The sequence below is a fragment of the Aspergillus multicolor genome, assembly GCF_047715735.1.
Source record: "Aspergillus multicolor strain CBS 133.54 unplaced genomic scaffold BDW74scaffold_19, whole genome shotgun sequence".
NCBI classification, from domain to species: Eukaryota; Fungi; Ascomycota; class Eurotiomycetes; order Eurotiales; family Aspergillaceae; genus Aspergillus; species Aspergillus multicolor.
Window position 1 is genome coordinate 182,132 of NW_027395970.1, and position 14,839 is coordinate 196,970.

At 51.8% G+C, this 14,839-nt stretch overlaps 5 protein-coding genes across 5 annotated transcripts; 4 read left to right on the forward strand and 1 right to left on the reverse strand.

The window, feature by feature from the left end:
- Positions 1-197: 197 nt before the first annotated feature.
- BDW74DRAFT_179806 (uncharacterized protein) lies at positions 198-1,390 on the forward strand (the record flags this gene model as incomplete). The annotated part of the gene is made up of 4 exons (XM_073729555.1): positions 198-464; positions 501-627; positions 699-967; positions 1,277-1,390. 4 exons carry the CDS (start codon positions 198-200, stop codon positions 1,388-1,390), a joined length of 777 nt encoding a protein of 258 aa, XP_073582116.1.
- A 530-nt stretch (positions 1,391-1,920) lies between these two features.
- On the forward strand, positions 1,921-4,774 carry BDW74DRAFT_156288 (J domain-containing protein). The gene is made up of 4 exons (XM_073724976.1): positions 1,921-2,596; positions 2,695-3,021; positions 3,078-4,382; positions 4,442-4,774. The coding sequence occupies exons 1-4, from the start codon at positions 2,102-2,104 to the stop codon at positions 4,589-4,591; spliced, it is 2,277 nt and encodes a 758-aa protein (XP_073582117.1). The 5' UTR covers positions 1,921-2,101; the 3' UTR covers positions 4,592-4,774.
- A 286-nt stretch (positions 4,775-5,060) lies between these two features.
- BDW74DRAFT_156289 (SKIP/SNW domain-containing protein) lies at positions 5,061-7,173 on the forward strand. The gene is made up of 3 exons (XM_073724977.1): positions 5,061-5,244; positions 5,302-6,735; positions 6,814-7,173. The coding sequence occupies exons 1-3, from the start codon at positions 5,101-5,103 to the stop codon at positions 6,988-6,990; spliced, it is 1,755 nt and encodes a 584-aa protein (XP_073582118.1). The 5' UTR covers positions 5,061-5,100; the 3' UTR covers positions 6,991-7,173.
- Positions 7,174-10,381: 3,208 nt separating this feature from the next.
- Positions 10,382-12,352, forward strand: BDW74DRAFT_39678 (ACT domain-containing protein). The gene is made up of 4 exons (XM_073732684.1): positions 10,382-10,413; positions 10,461-10,603; positions 10,738-11,132; positions 11,191-12,352. Exons 2-4 carry the CDS (start codon positions 10,559-10,561, stop codon positions 12,197-12,199), a joined length of 1,449 nt encoding a protein of 482 aa, XP_073582119.1. The 5' UTR covers positions 10,382-10,413; positions 10,461-10,558; the 3' UTR covers positions 12,200-12,352.
- A 1,250-nt stretch (positions 12,353-13,602) lies between these two features.
- On the reverse strand, positions 13,603-14,829 carry BDW74DRAFT_179810 (WD40 repeat domain-containing protein; the record flags this gene model as incomplete). Its single annotated transcript, XM_073729556.1, has 4 exons — positions 13,603-13,625; positions 13,712-14,311; positions 14,376-14,714; positions 14,772-14,829. The coding sequence occupies 4 exons, from the start codon at positions 14,827-14,829 to the stop codon at positions 13,603-13,605; spliced, it is 1,020 nt and encodes a 339-aa protein (XP_073582120.1).
- Positions 14,830-14,839: the final 10 nt, after the last annotated feature.

Below are 14,839 nucleotides of genomic sequence, written 5' to 3' on the forward strand. Positions count from 1 at the left end.
CCTCGAAACCCTAATCGGTTTCTTCCCACCGGAAGTCCATCCCAGTAGAGGTTCTACGGAATTGGGGGATCACTCTTCCACGAAGAAAGTATATAGATTACAGACAAAAACCCCGCAACCCAGGTCCCTGCGCTTACTGAACTTCGACTTCCCGGGATTGTTTCGAATCCACCACGAGGAGAATGTCGCTGTTCGATATGTCCGACGACGATTATCAAGTCACACCAGCTGAAACCGCTGAAGAGGGGGAACTCTGGGACTCAGATGCCACCGATGAAGCGTGCACAGAGGCCGGTGGCACTGCTCCGGATGGATCGTCGCTATTTCAAGCCGACGAGATACCAAATGTCCCTCAAGCCGAGAGGGTAGGTACGAAGGCATCCGATCCTGGACTGTTCTCGCCATATCAACCTATTGAAGTACCTCACGTCGACGAGGCAGATACGGAGGCGTCCAATGCCGATGTAATCTCGTCAATCCAGTCTACTGAGTAACCTCAGGCTGGAAAAGCGAGTGCGGGAGCATCCTACACCGATGTTCTCAAGGAACACATCAGACATGTTATTGATCCTGAGGGAGAGGTGATGCTTTTGCTGAAAGACGGCGACCGGCTGTTCGCTGTGTGGGGTATGTATCGTCGCCGAGTTTATGCTTGGTGCTTAATGCTGGTCAGTTGAGGCTAACGATATCACGGTGAGATCAAGAGGATGAGCCGGTTGTCTGGAGTGACTACCTTTTTGAGGCTACACCACCAAAGCCTGCGGCTCCAAGGGACCGGTCGGAAACAGTGTCCTACCGAGTCTCGGAAAAACACCTCATGTTTGCCTCCCCCGTGTTTCGGTCAATGCTGGAAAACCATGGATCCCAGGAGCGGGCAAAGGTGATTGTTGTGCGCTCCTTCGGTTCCGAGGCGCTTTTGATATGTTTGAATATCATCCATGGCAAGGTTGAGACAGTGCCACGCCAGGTGAGCCGCGAGCTTCTATCACTGCTGTGGCGAAGCATTTCGAATGCCTCGATGCTCTAAGATTCTATGCAGATACGTGGTTCAATTCAATAGAGATCATGCCTCAGGCGAAATTTTCGCGAGACCTCGTGGTGTGGCTCTGGATAGCATATGTCTGGGGCTGGACCGGAGAATTCGACAATGCAGCGTGGACTGCCATACATTGTGGATCCTGTCCAGTGCCCTCGTTGGGACTTTCGATCCCAGACGACTTACTTTGTAAGAGACCCTGGTTGAGTAATTGGCTGTGCTTAGCTGACAATGGCTCAGTGGCACTCAATGATCGCAGAGGCAGCCATTCAACGTACCATCAATTTCGTCCACGACAAGCTGAACCACAGGCTGAGCGACGGATATTGGAGCCTTTTGCACAGCTCATCTTGAGCGTTGTAGCATGATAATTGTGGGCGGCTTGCTGCGGTTTATGCATGAAGCCGCCATGTATCCGAAGCCTGCGGCGCCGTTCCGAGGCATTACATACGAAGGTCTGAGACAGGGAAACGCTGATGCTTACTGGAACGCCAGGAGAGTTGACATAGGGTGTAATTGCTATCCGACTTACGTGATGGAGATGGAGGAAAAGTTAGTGACTTTCGTTGATGAATTCAAGATCGCTGGTGTGCACTAAGCCCCGGGGTTGCTAGTCTGGTACAGCATTCTTCTTGCATTTGTCTGTTTGGTGGCCAGAGACCCGAAAATTCAGTTATTTGTCAAGCTTGAGACAGGTAGGGGCATATTGAGCTTAGAATTTGGCAATCAAATGATAAGTGGTCTCTCCGTAGATGGTTGTAAGAGCAAAGTAGCGCCGATCCCAGGCCGGAGACGACGTCACCCGCAAACCGGTGGAGCTTCAGTTCCGCCCGCCGCCAGCTCTCCGCATTCAGCGGAAAAAAGTCGACGCTGATCACCAACAGCGCTTACAGCACATCCACCCGGAAAAATGAACCGCAGAACTATATGAGTGGATTCAAAGAGTATTGAGCTACCCAGCGGCGGAATAGCGGTGCATGTATACCATCTAGGCCGGCGCGCAACACCCCGAGTCCTAGGTAGAAGAACGCCGACACGCCGAACTCGACGCGCACATTCATCGCCATGAATCATAACAGCGAGCGCACAACCTCCGATGGCGCCGATGCCGACGCAAACGATGCAGAAGCGTACTCCCTTCTCATGTCTTACCCCGAAGAATTCGACTACTATGCCCTCCTTGGTCTTCCCCGCGACCCTCCCCCCACAGATGCTGCGATCCGGTCTGCCTACCGGACACTCACGTTAAGCTTCCACCCGGACAAACAACCGTCAGAACTACAAGATGTGGCCGAGCAGCAGTTCAAGCGCATACGAGACGCGTACGAAACCCTGGTTCATCCGCAGAAGAGAATCGTGTATGATCTGTTAGGCGCAGAGGGGGTGCAAAGAGAATGGGGTCCTCGGGGATCAATGGGACGAGGTGGCGAATTGGAAAAACAGGGCAAGCAGACTCAAGTTGGGGTTAGGGCTATGAAGTCGGATGAGTTTCGGAATTGGTTCCTTGAAACGATGAAGAGGAGGGAGAGGGCGGTGCTTAATTCTATGGTTAGGAGTAAGGTATGCCTCTCTGAATGCTCACTGTTCTCCCGCTATACTTGTTGCTCCCAAAAGCCTACGCGCTGTAACTGTCAGGGTTCCTGCCTAACAACTTTAAGGGATCTCTCACTGTCGGCGTCAATGCTACGGATATGATTACCGTGAATGAGGACGGCGACGAGGTGTACTTAGTAATGCCTTCGCCGAAACTGACAAATTTTGCTGTGCGGTACTCCTTTGTGACGCCATTCCCGACGCTTCGGACTGTTTTGGGGGAGGATGAGAAAGAGGATGATGAGAGAGAAAACGGGGAAGAGGCAGAGAAGGAAGAGAAAGCTGATGAGAAACCCGAATTGGAGATCTATGCCGGTATCGCAGGCGGTTTCCAGCGTCTCTTCAATGAGGTCGAATTTGAATATGAAGATGGCGAGACGGAAACGCGCAATGTAAGTCTGCTAAGGCCCCGTCCTGGTAGGAGTCGCCACTGATAGGACTCTCTAAGGTCCCTCTCCCTTTGATTCTGAGTACACAGAATGTCGCCCTAGGGGTTAGCACCAGCCGAGTGATTACCGATCCGAGCCCCAAGGGCCTCCTCAAAAGATGGCCATTCTCATACTTCCAAAACACGCTCGTCAGCGTTGACGCTACTGCCCTCCCAGAAACTACGCTACAAGCAAACGTGGCCAAAAGCATCGTCGTTACGCCTGGGACGAACCCTTTCAATGTGATTCTCGGGACTACCCTTAATCGCTCAATCTTCGAAGCTCCGCCGATGCTCAACATGCAAGTCACTAGAAGTATTGGGCAGAAGAAGACTGCGTTCTGTAGCTGGTCCAGCGGATACCTTGATTGGCCTCTTGTGGTCCAAACATTGTTTTTACCTTTTGTTGGAGAGGAGGTCTTCCTTGAGGAACAGGCAGTAAGCCAGCTCCAAGTTGGAATTGTATCTCAACAATCGAAGCTTTCTGTCTTTGCTGAAGATGATGAATATGACATGGAACAGTCCGCCGAAGACGAATTTGAGGACGAATACCAGGTAATCAGATCAAAGAAGCGCGAAGAAGAAAAAGCTGCGGAGTCTTGGACCGTTGCCATCAATTCGTCGCCAGCCACGAACGGCATTATACTGAAATATGCTCGGAACATCTTCTCCGGGTCAGCGGCTACCGATGCTCTCTCCCAATGGAGCTCTGAAAAACACTATGCATTGCCGCCAGCCAACGAGCCGCGGTCTGTGAGGCTCGATATCAACACTACCGTTTCTATGGACTTATCACTCGCTTGGAGTATCCACGGTTCTCGCCAGGTCGGTGACCTGACCCGCATCGGATTCGGGGTTACCATACAACCTCAAGGTCTGATCATGTCCCTATCATGGGCCAGGCTAGGGCAGAGGATCAAACTTCCCATTGCGATTTGTGCTATGGATAGTGTCACCGCAGACTCTGCTACTCTGGCAGTTCTCCTGCCATGGTTGACATATTGCGCGGTAGAGTTCGGCTTCATTCGGCCCAGAGAACGGCGCAATCGCCGAAAGCTGCTTGCCAAGCGGCAGAGGAAGTTGAGGCAGCAAGTTCCGCAGAAGAGGTTGGAAAGCGCGCAGGCCATTGATCTCATGGCCGATCAAGTGCGACGACGACAGGAAAAGGAGTACAGCCGAGGTGGTCTGGTCATAACCAAGGCAGAATACGGTCACTATCCTTCGAAGCGAAAGGCTGACACAGAGCCCGCCGTGACCGATGTCACTATTCCGGTAGCTGCGCTGGTGGACCATGGCCAGCTCAACATATCCAAGAAAACCGCTAAGGTGCGTCTCGCTGTTCTTCCTTTGTCAGTTCAAGACTCTGAATACTGACTCTCACACAGTTCCACATCCTTGGATTCCACGATCCGGCTCCCCTACAGCCGAAGACATTGAAAATATGGTACCAGTACCACGGAAAAGAGCATTATGTTGAGGCAACTGATGCAGAGGAGGTTAATTGCCCGAAGCGGCCTCATTTAGTTGCTGCTTAAAACATTTTGGAAACATTTGACCAGTTTTGCTTATTGAGGGCTGCGCGAATCGGCACAGCGACCTTTGTACAACATCTCCCCTATTTACACAGTCAGCAGGCGGATTACTTCTCATAGTTATGTATTATCTAGTTGGATTTTGGACTACCCATTATATATCCTGAAGATATTGGTATATTTTCCATAGATGAATTAGCGAACCGTTGGAATTTAGATAATAATTTTGACACACTATAGATTTAATCTGTCTTTTAATTTGCTTAGCTTTGTTAAAATATCTCTGTAAAACCATAAGATCTTCTCCTACTTCCCTTGAAAGCATAGAATGAAGGCTTATAGCGGCACACCATATTTCCCCTTTGGGCCGCTATCTAATCGTACGGCGTACGACGCCAACCAGTCCCGTAGTCCGCCGCCAGCCCCATCGAAAAAAGCATCAAGCAGTCGTCACTCATCAACAGCCTCTCCTTTTCAACTCACCTTACTCTTCTTCTTACTTCATATCCACAATGACGTCCATCGCGGAAGGATTATTCAAATCATTACCGAAACCAAAATACACAGGTGAAGAGGAGGAGCTACCACAACATGCCCAGCGAGGACCGCGCATAGTCGGGCCGGGCCAGCTCGATGAATCACAGATTGTTCTCCGGGTTAGTCTACTCCAAACACTCTACTAAAGTACTGTGCTAATATTTGACCCTCAATAGAGGACCGGTCCGCCCCCGTACGGCAACCGAGCAGGATGGCGTCCCAGAACGCCCGAAGATTTCGGCGACGGTGGCGCGTTCCCCGAGATTCTCGTCGCGCAGTATCCCCTGGACATGGGCCGGAAGGGCACACCGTCGACATCGAACGCGCTCGCCGTACAAGTCGACGCGGAGGGAAAGGTCAAATACGATGCTATCGCGCGCCGCGGACACAGCGATGACCGGATCGTACACGCTTCGTTCAAGGACTTGATCCCGCTTCGGCAGAGGGTGGATATGGGTGAGGTTTCGCTGGACAGGCCGTCAGAGGAAGAAGTCGAGGCGCAGATGGAGAAAACGAAGAATGCGCTTGCTAGTCTCGTGTCAGGGGCTGTTGCTGCGCAGAAGCCGAAGAACGTGAAAGGAGGCAGCCGGGCAGAGCCTACGTTTGTGCGCTACACACCGGCGAACCAGATGGGTGATACGAGTCGGAAGAACGATCGCATTATGAAGATCGTGGAACGCCAGCAGGATCCCATGGAGCCGCCGAAGTTTAAACACAAGAAGATTCCTCGTGGCCCGCCATCGCCGCCTCCGCCAATTATGCACTCGCCGCCACGGAAGCTTACAGCGGAGGATCAGGAAGCCTGGAAGATCCCGCCGCCTGTGTCGAATTGGAAGAATCCTAAGGGTTACACGGTGCCGCTGGACAAGCGATTGGCAGCTGATGGGCGTGGTCTACAGGATGTTTCTATCAATGACAAGTTTGCGCAGTTCGCAGAGGCGCTCTTCACGGCAGACCGACATGCCCGTGAAGAAGTCCGCCTCCGAGCCCAGATGCAACAGAGACTAGCAGAGAAGGAGAAGGCGCAGAAGGAAGAGCACCTCCGCGCTCTCGCCCAGAAAGCCCGCGAGGAACGAACCAGAGGCCAAGCATCCCGTGTCTCTCGCTCCCCCAGCCGCGATCGCAGCCGCAGCCGCAGCTACTCCGACGCCTCAGTCCGATCCCGCACACCCGAAGAAGAAGAAGAAGCCGCGCGAGAGCGCGAACGCATCCGCCGCGAGCGCCGCCAGGACAACGAACGTCAGCTCCGCCAGTCGCGCATGGGTACTGAGCGCCGCATCCAAGCCATGGCCCGCGAGCAGAACCGCGACATCTCAGAAAAGGTAGCCCTCGGCCTCGCAAAGCCAACACAGTCCTCCGAGACGATGTGGGATTCCCGCCTCTTCAACCAGACCAGCGGAATGAGCACCGGATTCAACGAAGACAACCCCTACGACAAGCCGCTGTTTGCCGCGCAGGACGCGATCAACAGCATCTACCGCCCCAAGCCGCAGGCCGATCTTGACGACGAGGCCGACGCAGAAGGCGAGATGAGTAAGCTGCAGAAGTCGAATCGGTTTGAGGTCCTTGGGCGAGCGAAAGAGGGATTCAGGGGTGCTGCGGATGCAGAGGTTAGTATCTTCCTTCCCTTTCCTTTTACCCGTCTACGCCACTCCACGCAACAAGCGCTAACCAGGTCGTGTTTATAGGAGCGAAGTGGCCCCGTCCAATTCGAGAAGGATACAGCGGACCCCTTTGGCATCGACAGCATGATTGCGGACGTTACTGGGGGTGCTAGTGGAGCAGGGCAAAAACGCTACGGTATCCAAGAAGCCGAGCCTGAAAGCCGGGGGTCGAAACGGGCGAGGGTTGATGAGGAGGATTAAGTCATTTTTTTTTTGCATTGATTGGCGATCTGTCTACATTACCGGTTGTACAAGCTGGGTTTTGTTGCAGCACTCATACTCTAGATAGGAGGATAAGGTCGGCCACGTAGGAGGTGAGCCTGGTTACAACTAGGGAATTGAATACCCGATTGAATAAATATAAATACATACAATAAGCTCGGCATCTGCTGTGATCCCTTACTTGGCGTCGATGGTAGCTTGGTGAGGTGTTGCTTACTGGTCAATGGGTGATGTCGTGTTAGGCCGTTGGCGTTGCATGCATGGGCATAAGGTCGACGTAGGATCCCCGTGGCCCGTCCAGACATAATGTCCCTCTGCTTAGGATAATCCTTGCGCGACGCACAGTCTGCAAGCATGCATTAGCCTGCTCTCTATGAGCAGAGCTGCAGAATGTACTCCAAAGATAAGGTAGAGATAGAAGATCTTCGCTACGATGCTAAAGACGCCATTGGAGAGCACTTATCTCTAGACTTGACCTCATTCTTACTATACTTCCTTCCATACGGAAACAGCATCGGTTGGAAGTGAATTCCGGATGTGCCATTATCAATACTTTTGGTCTCGTATGACATCCAGCATGCAAGGGCTACGGGTAGAGGCAGAATGCCATAGGTGCAATGTGCATGCGCACGGAGCAGAAAGATAAGGGACTTGGAGCCCAGATGGATCTGCGTGGCATGCAGTGGAGGTCAGAAGAATATCCACATCGTGGCCAGCATCATTGCACCTTTGCCGATGTATCTCGGCGGCGGCTTTAGTTCGGTACCGTCCATAGCTCCTGGTTTCCTCTCGAAAGGACGGTGTGGGATGTATACTTTTTGTAGATATACGACTGCTCAAGCAACTCAACCGGGGCACATAGTATGCCAGATCGAAGTAGCGTATAGTAGGCTCGGTGCTAGAATGCCTTTAGAGTAGGCAGGAAGATCGTAGATATCTTAGGGCGAGCATTGATTTGCTCTTTGAGCTGCAGATAATGATCACGGACCGTGGGCCTAGAAATATCTTGTTATCATCTGGCTGCATGCAGTAGTCGCAGCAGCTGCAACTGCAGGACAGTTGATGGCGGAAATGTCCGTCGGATGCGCGGGTTAGAAACGTCGTTGGAGGTATGTAGCAGAAAGACTGTACACATTGCATACAACAATGCCTATAATTCAAAGGCAGAACCTGACGCAGGTGTCCGACTGCAACCGCCTATGAAACGCCAAGGTGCAATGCATTACATCGAGATACTTTGTACGCAGATGCTCCGTACTATTTTGGGTCACGATCTCGAGGAAAGAAGGCCAGTTCGATAGGCAAGGGCCAGCAGATTACGCCTTCCTGCGCGGAGGCTGAGTTGAAGGTTAGCCGCCACGGCAAAGCAAGGTACCTTTCCACTTGCGTGGGTGTTCCAATGTTTAGTTCCCAAGACCTTGACGAGGATCAGGAGGCTTTCTCATCCTGTCACTATGACATACATGGATTCTTATTATATTCGACAAGGGTGTGTTGTCTGACAGCTCAAATGATTGGACAGCGAACGGAATGGAGGGGGTGATCATTTGTTTGCTAGCTTGTCTGGGCTTTGGCTGAAGGAGGAGAAAACCCCGTGCTCAAGGGCAGGGTAGCAGATCGGCCACCAACCAGAACCCGGTCTTTGCGACATCTAGGGCACAAGCCTGGCCCTCGGATCGCTTTCTGACAAGGTCATGAGAAGTCCCAGCCCCCAGGATTCTTGAGTTTCTAGACGTAGCGCTGCAAGCGCTGGTCAGAATAAATCCCGAGTTCGTTGGAGTTTGGAATATGTATCTTAAGTTGCGTAGGCTCGAGCTGATTTTCGTAGGTTGGGGTTCGGCCGATAATAAAAGGCTTCAATAAGCGGGGAATCTCGTGCTCTGCTGACGGTTGAGGAAGGGCCTTCAGTTGGGTGTTACCGTAGTGGACAGTTGTGGGGGAGCAAAGTTTGGGGTTGGAAAAAGAAAAGGAGAGAAGCAAACGTATCATGGGGTGGCACGATCCGTCGCGAGCAATGTACCCCGTACGGAGTACTCAGTACCTATCGCCAGAACTCAAATGCTCCTTTCCACGACCTGCAGGAGATGTCTGAGATGAAGAGACCCAAGTTCGCCTGCCCTTGGAATGTTTGGACAGTCTCCACCTGGCTCCATGATGCCACCCACCCTTTCCACTTCGTTATCAATCACCAATCACTGCAAGCCCTTGACGACCGACGGAAACGGGCATTTGAATCTCTCAGTGGCTGATGCCACGATACGCAGGATCGAAGGTGTGTGTGACCGGGTAGGTTGATTTGCAGCGATGTGCCTGACTAGCTCCCACAGGTTCACCACATCCTTGTCCCCGTAAAAGTGCGGGGAGTGCACGAGCTTCTTCTGCTCTGGCCACCGCTGGCTCCCTGCTTATAATATAATATGATGGATCTGAATGTCAACGCGAAAGCGCGCCGGAGGATTCGATCGCTCGCCGAACGCTCAGACACCTCGGTACCGGCGCCTAGCGCGGTGTGGCAATGGGGGATGGGATATTGATGATAAGGCCATCGCTGGTGGAGCACTGGAGACCCGAGCTGGAGATAAAGTCAGACGAACGGCTAACGTAGGGTCCGTGAGGCAGATTTTGAATTGCAAAGCAGATTAGGTAAAAGAGGTCGACTGTACATAAAGATCGAGTTATCATCGTCATCTAAGGGTAGTGGAGTGCCTACCATAGTCAAGCTTTTCGTCCTCGTCGACTCGGAAGTTCCTGTCTCATTCGCCTTGCATCATCTACTCCGCATTTCCGGTATATTTCTTTTTTTCGAAAAGCTTTCAGTGGAGTTGAATTGAATTGTAGAGGTCCGGAAAAAGAGTGCGGCGAAGAAGCTAAAGAAAGCGAGACAAAGAGGGACTGGCGAGAAGGGCAGGAGGCAGCCAGTCAGTCGAGGGTTGAGTCACCTGTTGGACGGACAGCACACTCGACAGCTCAACGCTTCTTCCAGCTCCAACTTCCCTTTCCTCCACCATCCCATGAGTCGACGCCTTCTGTCATAATCCCTGCCTTGGATAGCACCATCATCGACAGCTGCCTACTACATCTCGAGCCCTCGTCCACCAATTCTTAGACCATCTTCCCAAGAATGGCGTAACCCCAATTCCACAGTTTCGAGGACAATGACGGCGAGAGTCTTTGTGCTCTACAAAAGATTCCGACGAAAAAAAGAAAGGAAAGAAACAAGGGATCCCTTTCAGCTGCATTTAGACAGGCGTCTAATCTTGTCTTACCTGCTCAAATCTACTCAAACGTCATTTACGAGCCTGGCTCGTGGCTAGCCTTGCCTATACGATTACCCCATATTATCCTCCTCTTCTAAGATCTACTCCGATTCCTATTTTGATCTCCTCGAGTCCTCGTCATTATGTGAGTTGGCAACCGCTCTCTACATAACTCATTCTAACTTCTTCCAGCTTCTCATTGAGCCGGTTACCACCCTTTTACTCTTAAGGCCTCTATACCTCTGCTGCTGTGTTGCTAGACACTACAAGTCGGGACAATACCTGACAGAATGGAAAACTCGCTGACCCTAATATCTGCCCAGGTCCAGTTCATGGTAAGCCTCCTCTCCTCTATTTGTCATTGCGTCCCCTTTTTTTCTTTTGCATAGTTTCACGTTCTTTGCAAGGTGCCCAATTGGAAGCGACACAAAATCGACTTGCCTCGCTAACCGAGATCAACCAACTCCAGGACGACCGACTGGCCCTGGTGCACATCCCTCTAGATCTATACCCATTCTTCATGAATCCCATCTTGCAGGTGCTGTTCCATGAAGTTGCTCCGATCAATGAGATTCGAACTGAGTCTCGTGGCTGTGATAGCCCCCGCGAACTTCCGCGAAATGTGCAGCCCTCTTTCCTGAACCTGTCAATCACGCCGGTGGAATGCTCAATAATGTGCCCTCGCCAGCTCGCTGACGAGTACTTTGCACCTTTGCTTGAACGGTTCTTCCAAGTTAGTGTGTCTACACAAAGCCGCCTATCCATCAGCAACGACGACTTTATCGCAATGCAAGTATACGGAGAAGGATTAGAGGCAGGACAACGCGTCCTCGAATTGACTACGCCATTAGCTATGGCGGGAATGTAAGTGCATAACGACGGTATACCTTTGTTGTACGCGCTAACCGTCATGATTTTATAGCTCAATTTTCTTCATATCAACTTATTATGCCGACTATATTATCGTGCCTTTTAGAAGCAAAGCGCAGGTTATTGAAGCCCTAGAAAGCCGTGGTTTCAAGTTCGAGATCTCGACCGAGGCCTTCATCAACAACAACCACTCCTCGGCGAACAGTCCGTTCAGCCCTATCTCGTCGCTTTCCGCTAGCACCTTGAGCTCTCCACCGGCTACACCTCCACCGTCCTCTCTCAACGAACTGCAAAAGCGCACTTTTTCCTCATTACGCCGAAACAATATTATACCTTACGTGGATACTTCACTGCGTCTAGTACAATGTGCGGCCCATCACCCTTTCAGCAACGACGAAAGCTCGATCGCCATTCTACGCGATGCTCTCACAACAGCGCTAGTTGTTGACAAGCCTCGATTTCTCTCTCTCACTTTAACTGCTGCAGACCCGGCAGCGTCCTTGCTCCTGGAGCAGCGCCTTTTACCTCGATTCTCGAGCGATCCAACTTCACTCGCCGATGGAGATGAGGACTCCAGCAGCCTCCTCCTTGGCTCAAAGGAGGATATTCTCTTCCCTATCATGTTGGATCTCCGCAAGCTTCCTTTAGAAGCTACCGGTATTGTCTGCGGAGTTGCAAGTCGGTTAGCCGACGCTACGCACAACCGCAGCGAGGACAGTCTTACGGGATCTACTACACTTTCCGTCGACAGCTCCAGCCCTACATACGAAAGGTCAACCCAATACATCGACATCCCTATGCCGAACGGCGCTCACGTTGCCCCAAAAGCTAGCAAAAGCCACAGCCCTGGTCGAAAACCGAACGGAAATGGCATCAACCCACCGACGCATCGTCTCCAGCCTGATTTCGATTCATCTTTTGATGCCGTCGAGATCAGTTTCCTGAGCACCGCGCGCGCGGGAACCATTATCGTTGGCGAGCACGAACTCCATCGCGCCATGAACGCCTTAGAGGCGGAAAGCCACGAGCCAGAGAAGGGGATTGAGGCATTGGTGATCTAATAATAGCATACACAGTGCCTACGGACCCTGCGGTTGTGCGCGCTCTAAAAGTTATCATGGTTCTTTTTTACATTTCCACGTTTGCAATTTTTTCTTCGGTCTTCTTTCTTTCTCATTACTGTATTCTTGATTGACCCTGTCCCAAAAGTTTAGCGAGAGAACACCGGTGTATGTTTACCCTCTCTTCTTTTGTTCCTCCTACCTACAATTACGACGATCTACGCCACACCATTGGAAGCGAAGCGGTTCTGCATGATACATGAGCCAGTCAGCGCATTTTGTTGAAGTTCTTTACGTTTTTGATCTATGGCGCTTTGTCGCCCCATCTCCACTTATGTAGGTACCGTTGGTTTTCTGGGTTTACGGGGAAGCTGGAAAAAGCAAGGCGAGAACGCACCGCGAGGTAATGCAAAGCAAGGCGTTTCGGCCTCAGCTAGGAATGCATGCATGTATCTAGGGCATATTAGGCAGCCCAGTTACGGAGTTCGGCGAAGTATGATGACAATTGATAAGATTACAATATGTGCATTCTTCCATACGACTTCAATAAATAAACAGGGAAAGAGGTTATTGCGCAATGCGCAGGATCCAATCATAAGACTCTGTGTACGGAGATGAAGCACATCAGAGATACGTAGATCAATTGATTGCTTTTGCCATCAACCGGGGTCAACCCTTGATGATACAATGAATGACATCAATAAGCGAGCAAGCAACCGAAGCCTAGTCAGCTCAGGTCAACCCCAGCCAAAGTCAAATTCAGCTAGCCCACCAGGCAAACAAACAGCAGTTCATGACGAGATCCTGCATTGTGTAACCTCGAACTGAAGCTCAACGGCATTCATAGGCCAAATGCCGTCGCGCCAAGTGCCGAAGGAATGGCGCCGCATACTATATCCAGCCTCATTGCGGAGGACAGGGATGCGCATCCGGATGTGTCAAGACTCGAGACTCAACAGAGTTTATTTTCGTTTGGTGGCGTGCGGAGTGCCTGTCAGGCTAGGCAAGGCCTACCCTACCGTAAGCGAGATTTGTCCTGGTGATTCTTGAAGGTCTTTCTCGATCGGGCAAGATTTCGTCTAAGTAAATCGCTCATTCTTGACATCGGTGTAATTGGTATGATTGGCAAGTCAAACATCAGGCCACCAAGCGCACGTGGAGTGATGGCTGAATGATACCGGTTCCCGGGCGTGGTGATTGGATTGCCGCGATAGCCTTAGCGTACTTCATAGAAGCCCGGCGGAACCTTCGGAAGACATCCAAGCCAGTGGCATGCGTACTGCAAATGACTTGCAATTCGAGAGAATCCGGTAGAATTTTGGCGGAGGATATCTCTCACTGTAGATACTGTATGGCCTCTCGACTCTCCGCGTTTAAGCGGCCATTCTTATCAGCGGTCATTTTTACCGATATACTTTGACGGTTCCTGCAGGTATATTAGCGCAACGCGCAATAGAAGCATGCATAGACGTTCCGTCCACAAATGCCACTGTCAGAAAAGAAAGTACATACCGTCGGAGCATCCACCTGCCCAGCATTTCCCTTTCTCATTCCACGCCACACAGCTTACAGCTTTGACCTTTTCTCCAGCTGGAATCGACGCAATGACATCGCCACTCAGGATGTCCCACGCGAAGATGTGCGCCTGTGCTGAGTGGTCGTCCTTATCTGACTCACTGCCGCTGAGGACGACGGCGTCGCCCTTCGTGAATACGGATCGGATGCGCAGCTCCGTGTTACGATACGCAGCTGGTTTTGCGCGTGATAGTGGCGACGCCTTGGTGCTGTCCTCGGAGCCAAAGGCCTTCAGAAGCTTCCCATCGTCGCGATCGAGCATCCGGATCCGACTGTCGAGTGTAGACGTTAGAAGCGCGTTCCCGTCCGCAGAGCACCGAACGCTCGTGACCGGGTTCCCGAGGACATCCACGGTGGTCCGGCCCATGCGGATGTCGTAGACTCGCGCACGGCCATCATAGCTTCCACTTGCGATGGAGTAAGTGGGCATATGCACATGTAGCGACGAGACGGTGTCGCCGGCCTCGGTAAAAGTTTGGATTGGTTTGTGAGAATTCGAGCGGCCGTCCCAGATGTTAATCGTAGTATCCGCGCTGCCTATACCCACGTCTTGTCAGATCCAGATCTCGAGGTGAGGCGAGTGTTCCAGCAAAATACCCACCAGAAACGACCACCGCATCATCTTCCCCGGCGAACTGCACGGCTTCCACCCTCGCGTTATGCCCACCCCATCGTTTCACGGTGATTCCCTGCTCAACATCCCACAGAAAAACCTGTCGGTCCCCTCCAACGCTCGCAAACTTCGAATTGTCCAACGCAACGGCGATGTCTAATACCGAGTACCCGTGGGCTTCGTACTTCTGAATCGGCGATGTCGTCTCAACGACCGAGCTATTGTTGCTGTTCGGAATGGCGCGGGTAAGATGCACGGCACGATCAGTTGACCCCGTTAGAATGTAGGCTCCAGGGCCACCTGAAAATGTCACGGCGTTGACGGGTCCTGCGATGCGAAGCAGGATTAGCTGGGTGAGCTTGCGGCTATGAGGGCTAAGCTTACCATGATGTGTCTTGAGGGTGTGGACTAACTGCGAGGGAAAGCTCCCTGTCGCAGTCATTGACGAGCCC

What these genes read in the sequence shown, in the direction of transcription:
- BDW74DRAFT_156288 (XM_073724976.1), top strand. Translation starts at nt 2,102, where the DNA reads ATGAATCATAACAGCGAGCGCACAACCTCCGATGGCGCCGATGCCGAC. An exon ending in ATTCTATGGTTAGGAGTAAG is followed by an intron (nt 2,597 to 2,694) that starts GTATGCCTCTCT and finishes AACAACTTTAAG; the next exon opens with GGATCTCTCACTGTCGGCGT. An exon ending in TATCCAAGAAAACCGCTAAG is followed by an intron (nt 4,383 to 4,441) that starts GTGCGTCTCGCT and finishes ACTCTCACACAG; the next exon opens with TTCCACATCCTTGGATTCCA.
- BDW74DRAFT_156289 (XM_073724977.1), top strand. Translation starts at nt 5,101, where the DNA reads ATGACGTCCATCGCGGAAGGATTATTCAAATCATTACCGAAACCAAAA. An exon ending in AATCACAGATTGTTCTCCGG is followed by an intron (nt 5,245 to 5,301) that starts GTTAGTCTACTC and finishes GACCCTCAATAG; the next exon opens with AGGACCGGTCCGCCCCCGTA. An exon ending in GGGGTGCTGCGGATGCAGAG is followed by an intron (nt 6,736 to 6,813) that starts GTTAGTATCTTC and finishes TCGTGTTTATAG; the next exon opens with GAGCGAAGTGGCCCCGTCCA.
- BDW74DRAFT_39678 (XM_073732684.1), top strand. Translation starts at nt 10,559, where the DNA reads ATGGAAAACTCGCTGACCCTAATATCTGCCCAGGTCCAGTTCATG. An exon ending in CTGCCCAGGTCCAGTTCATG is followed by an intron (nt 10,604 to 10,737) that starts GTAAGCCTCCTC and finishes AACCAACTCCAG; the next exon opens with GACGACCGACTGGCCCTGGT. An exon ending in CCATTAGCTATGGCGGGAAT is followed by an intron (nt 11,133 to 11,190) that starts GTAAGTGCATAA and finishes ATGATTTTATAG; the next exon opens with CTCAATTTTCTTCATATCAA.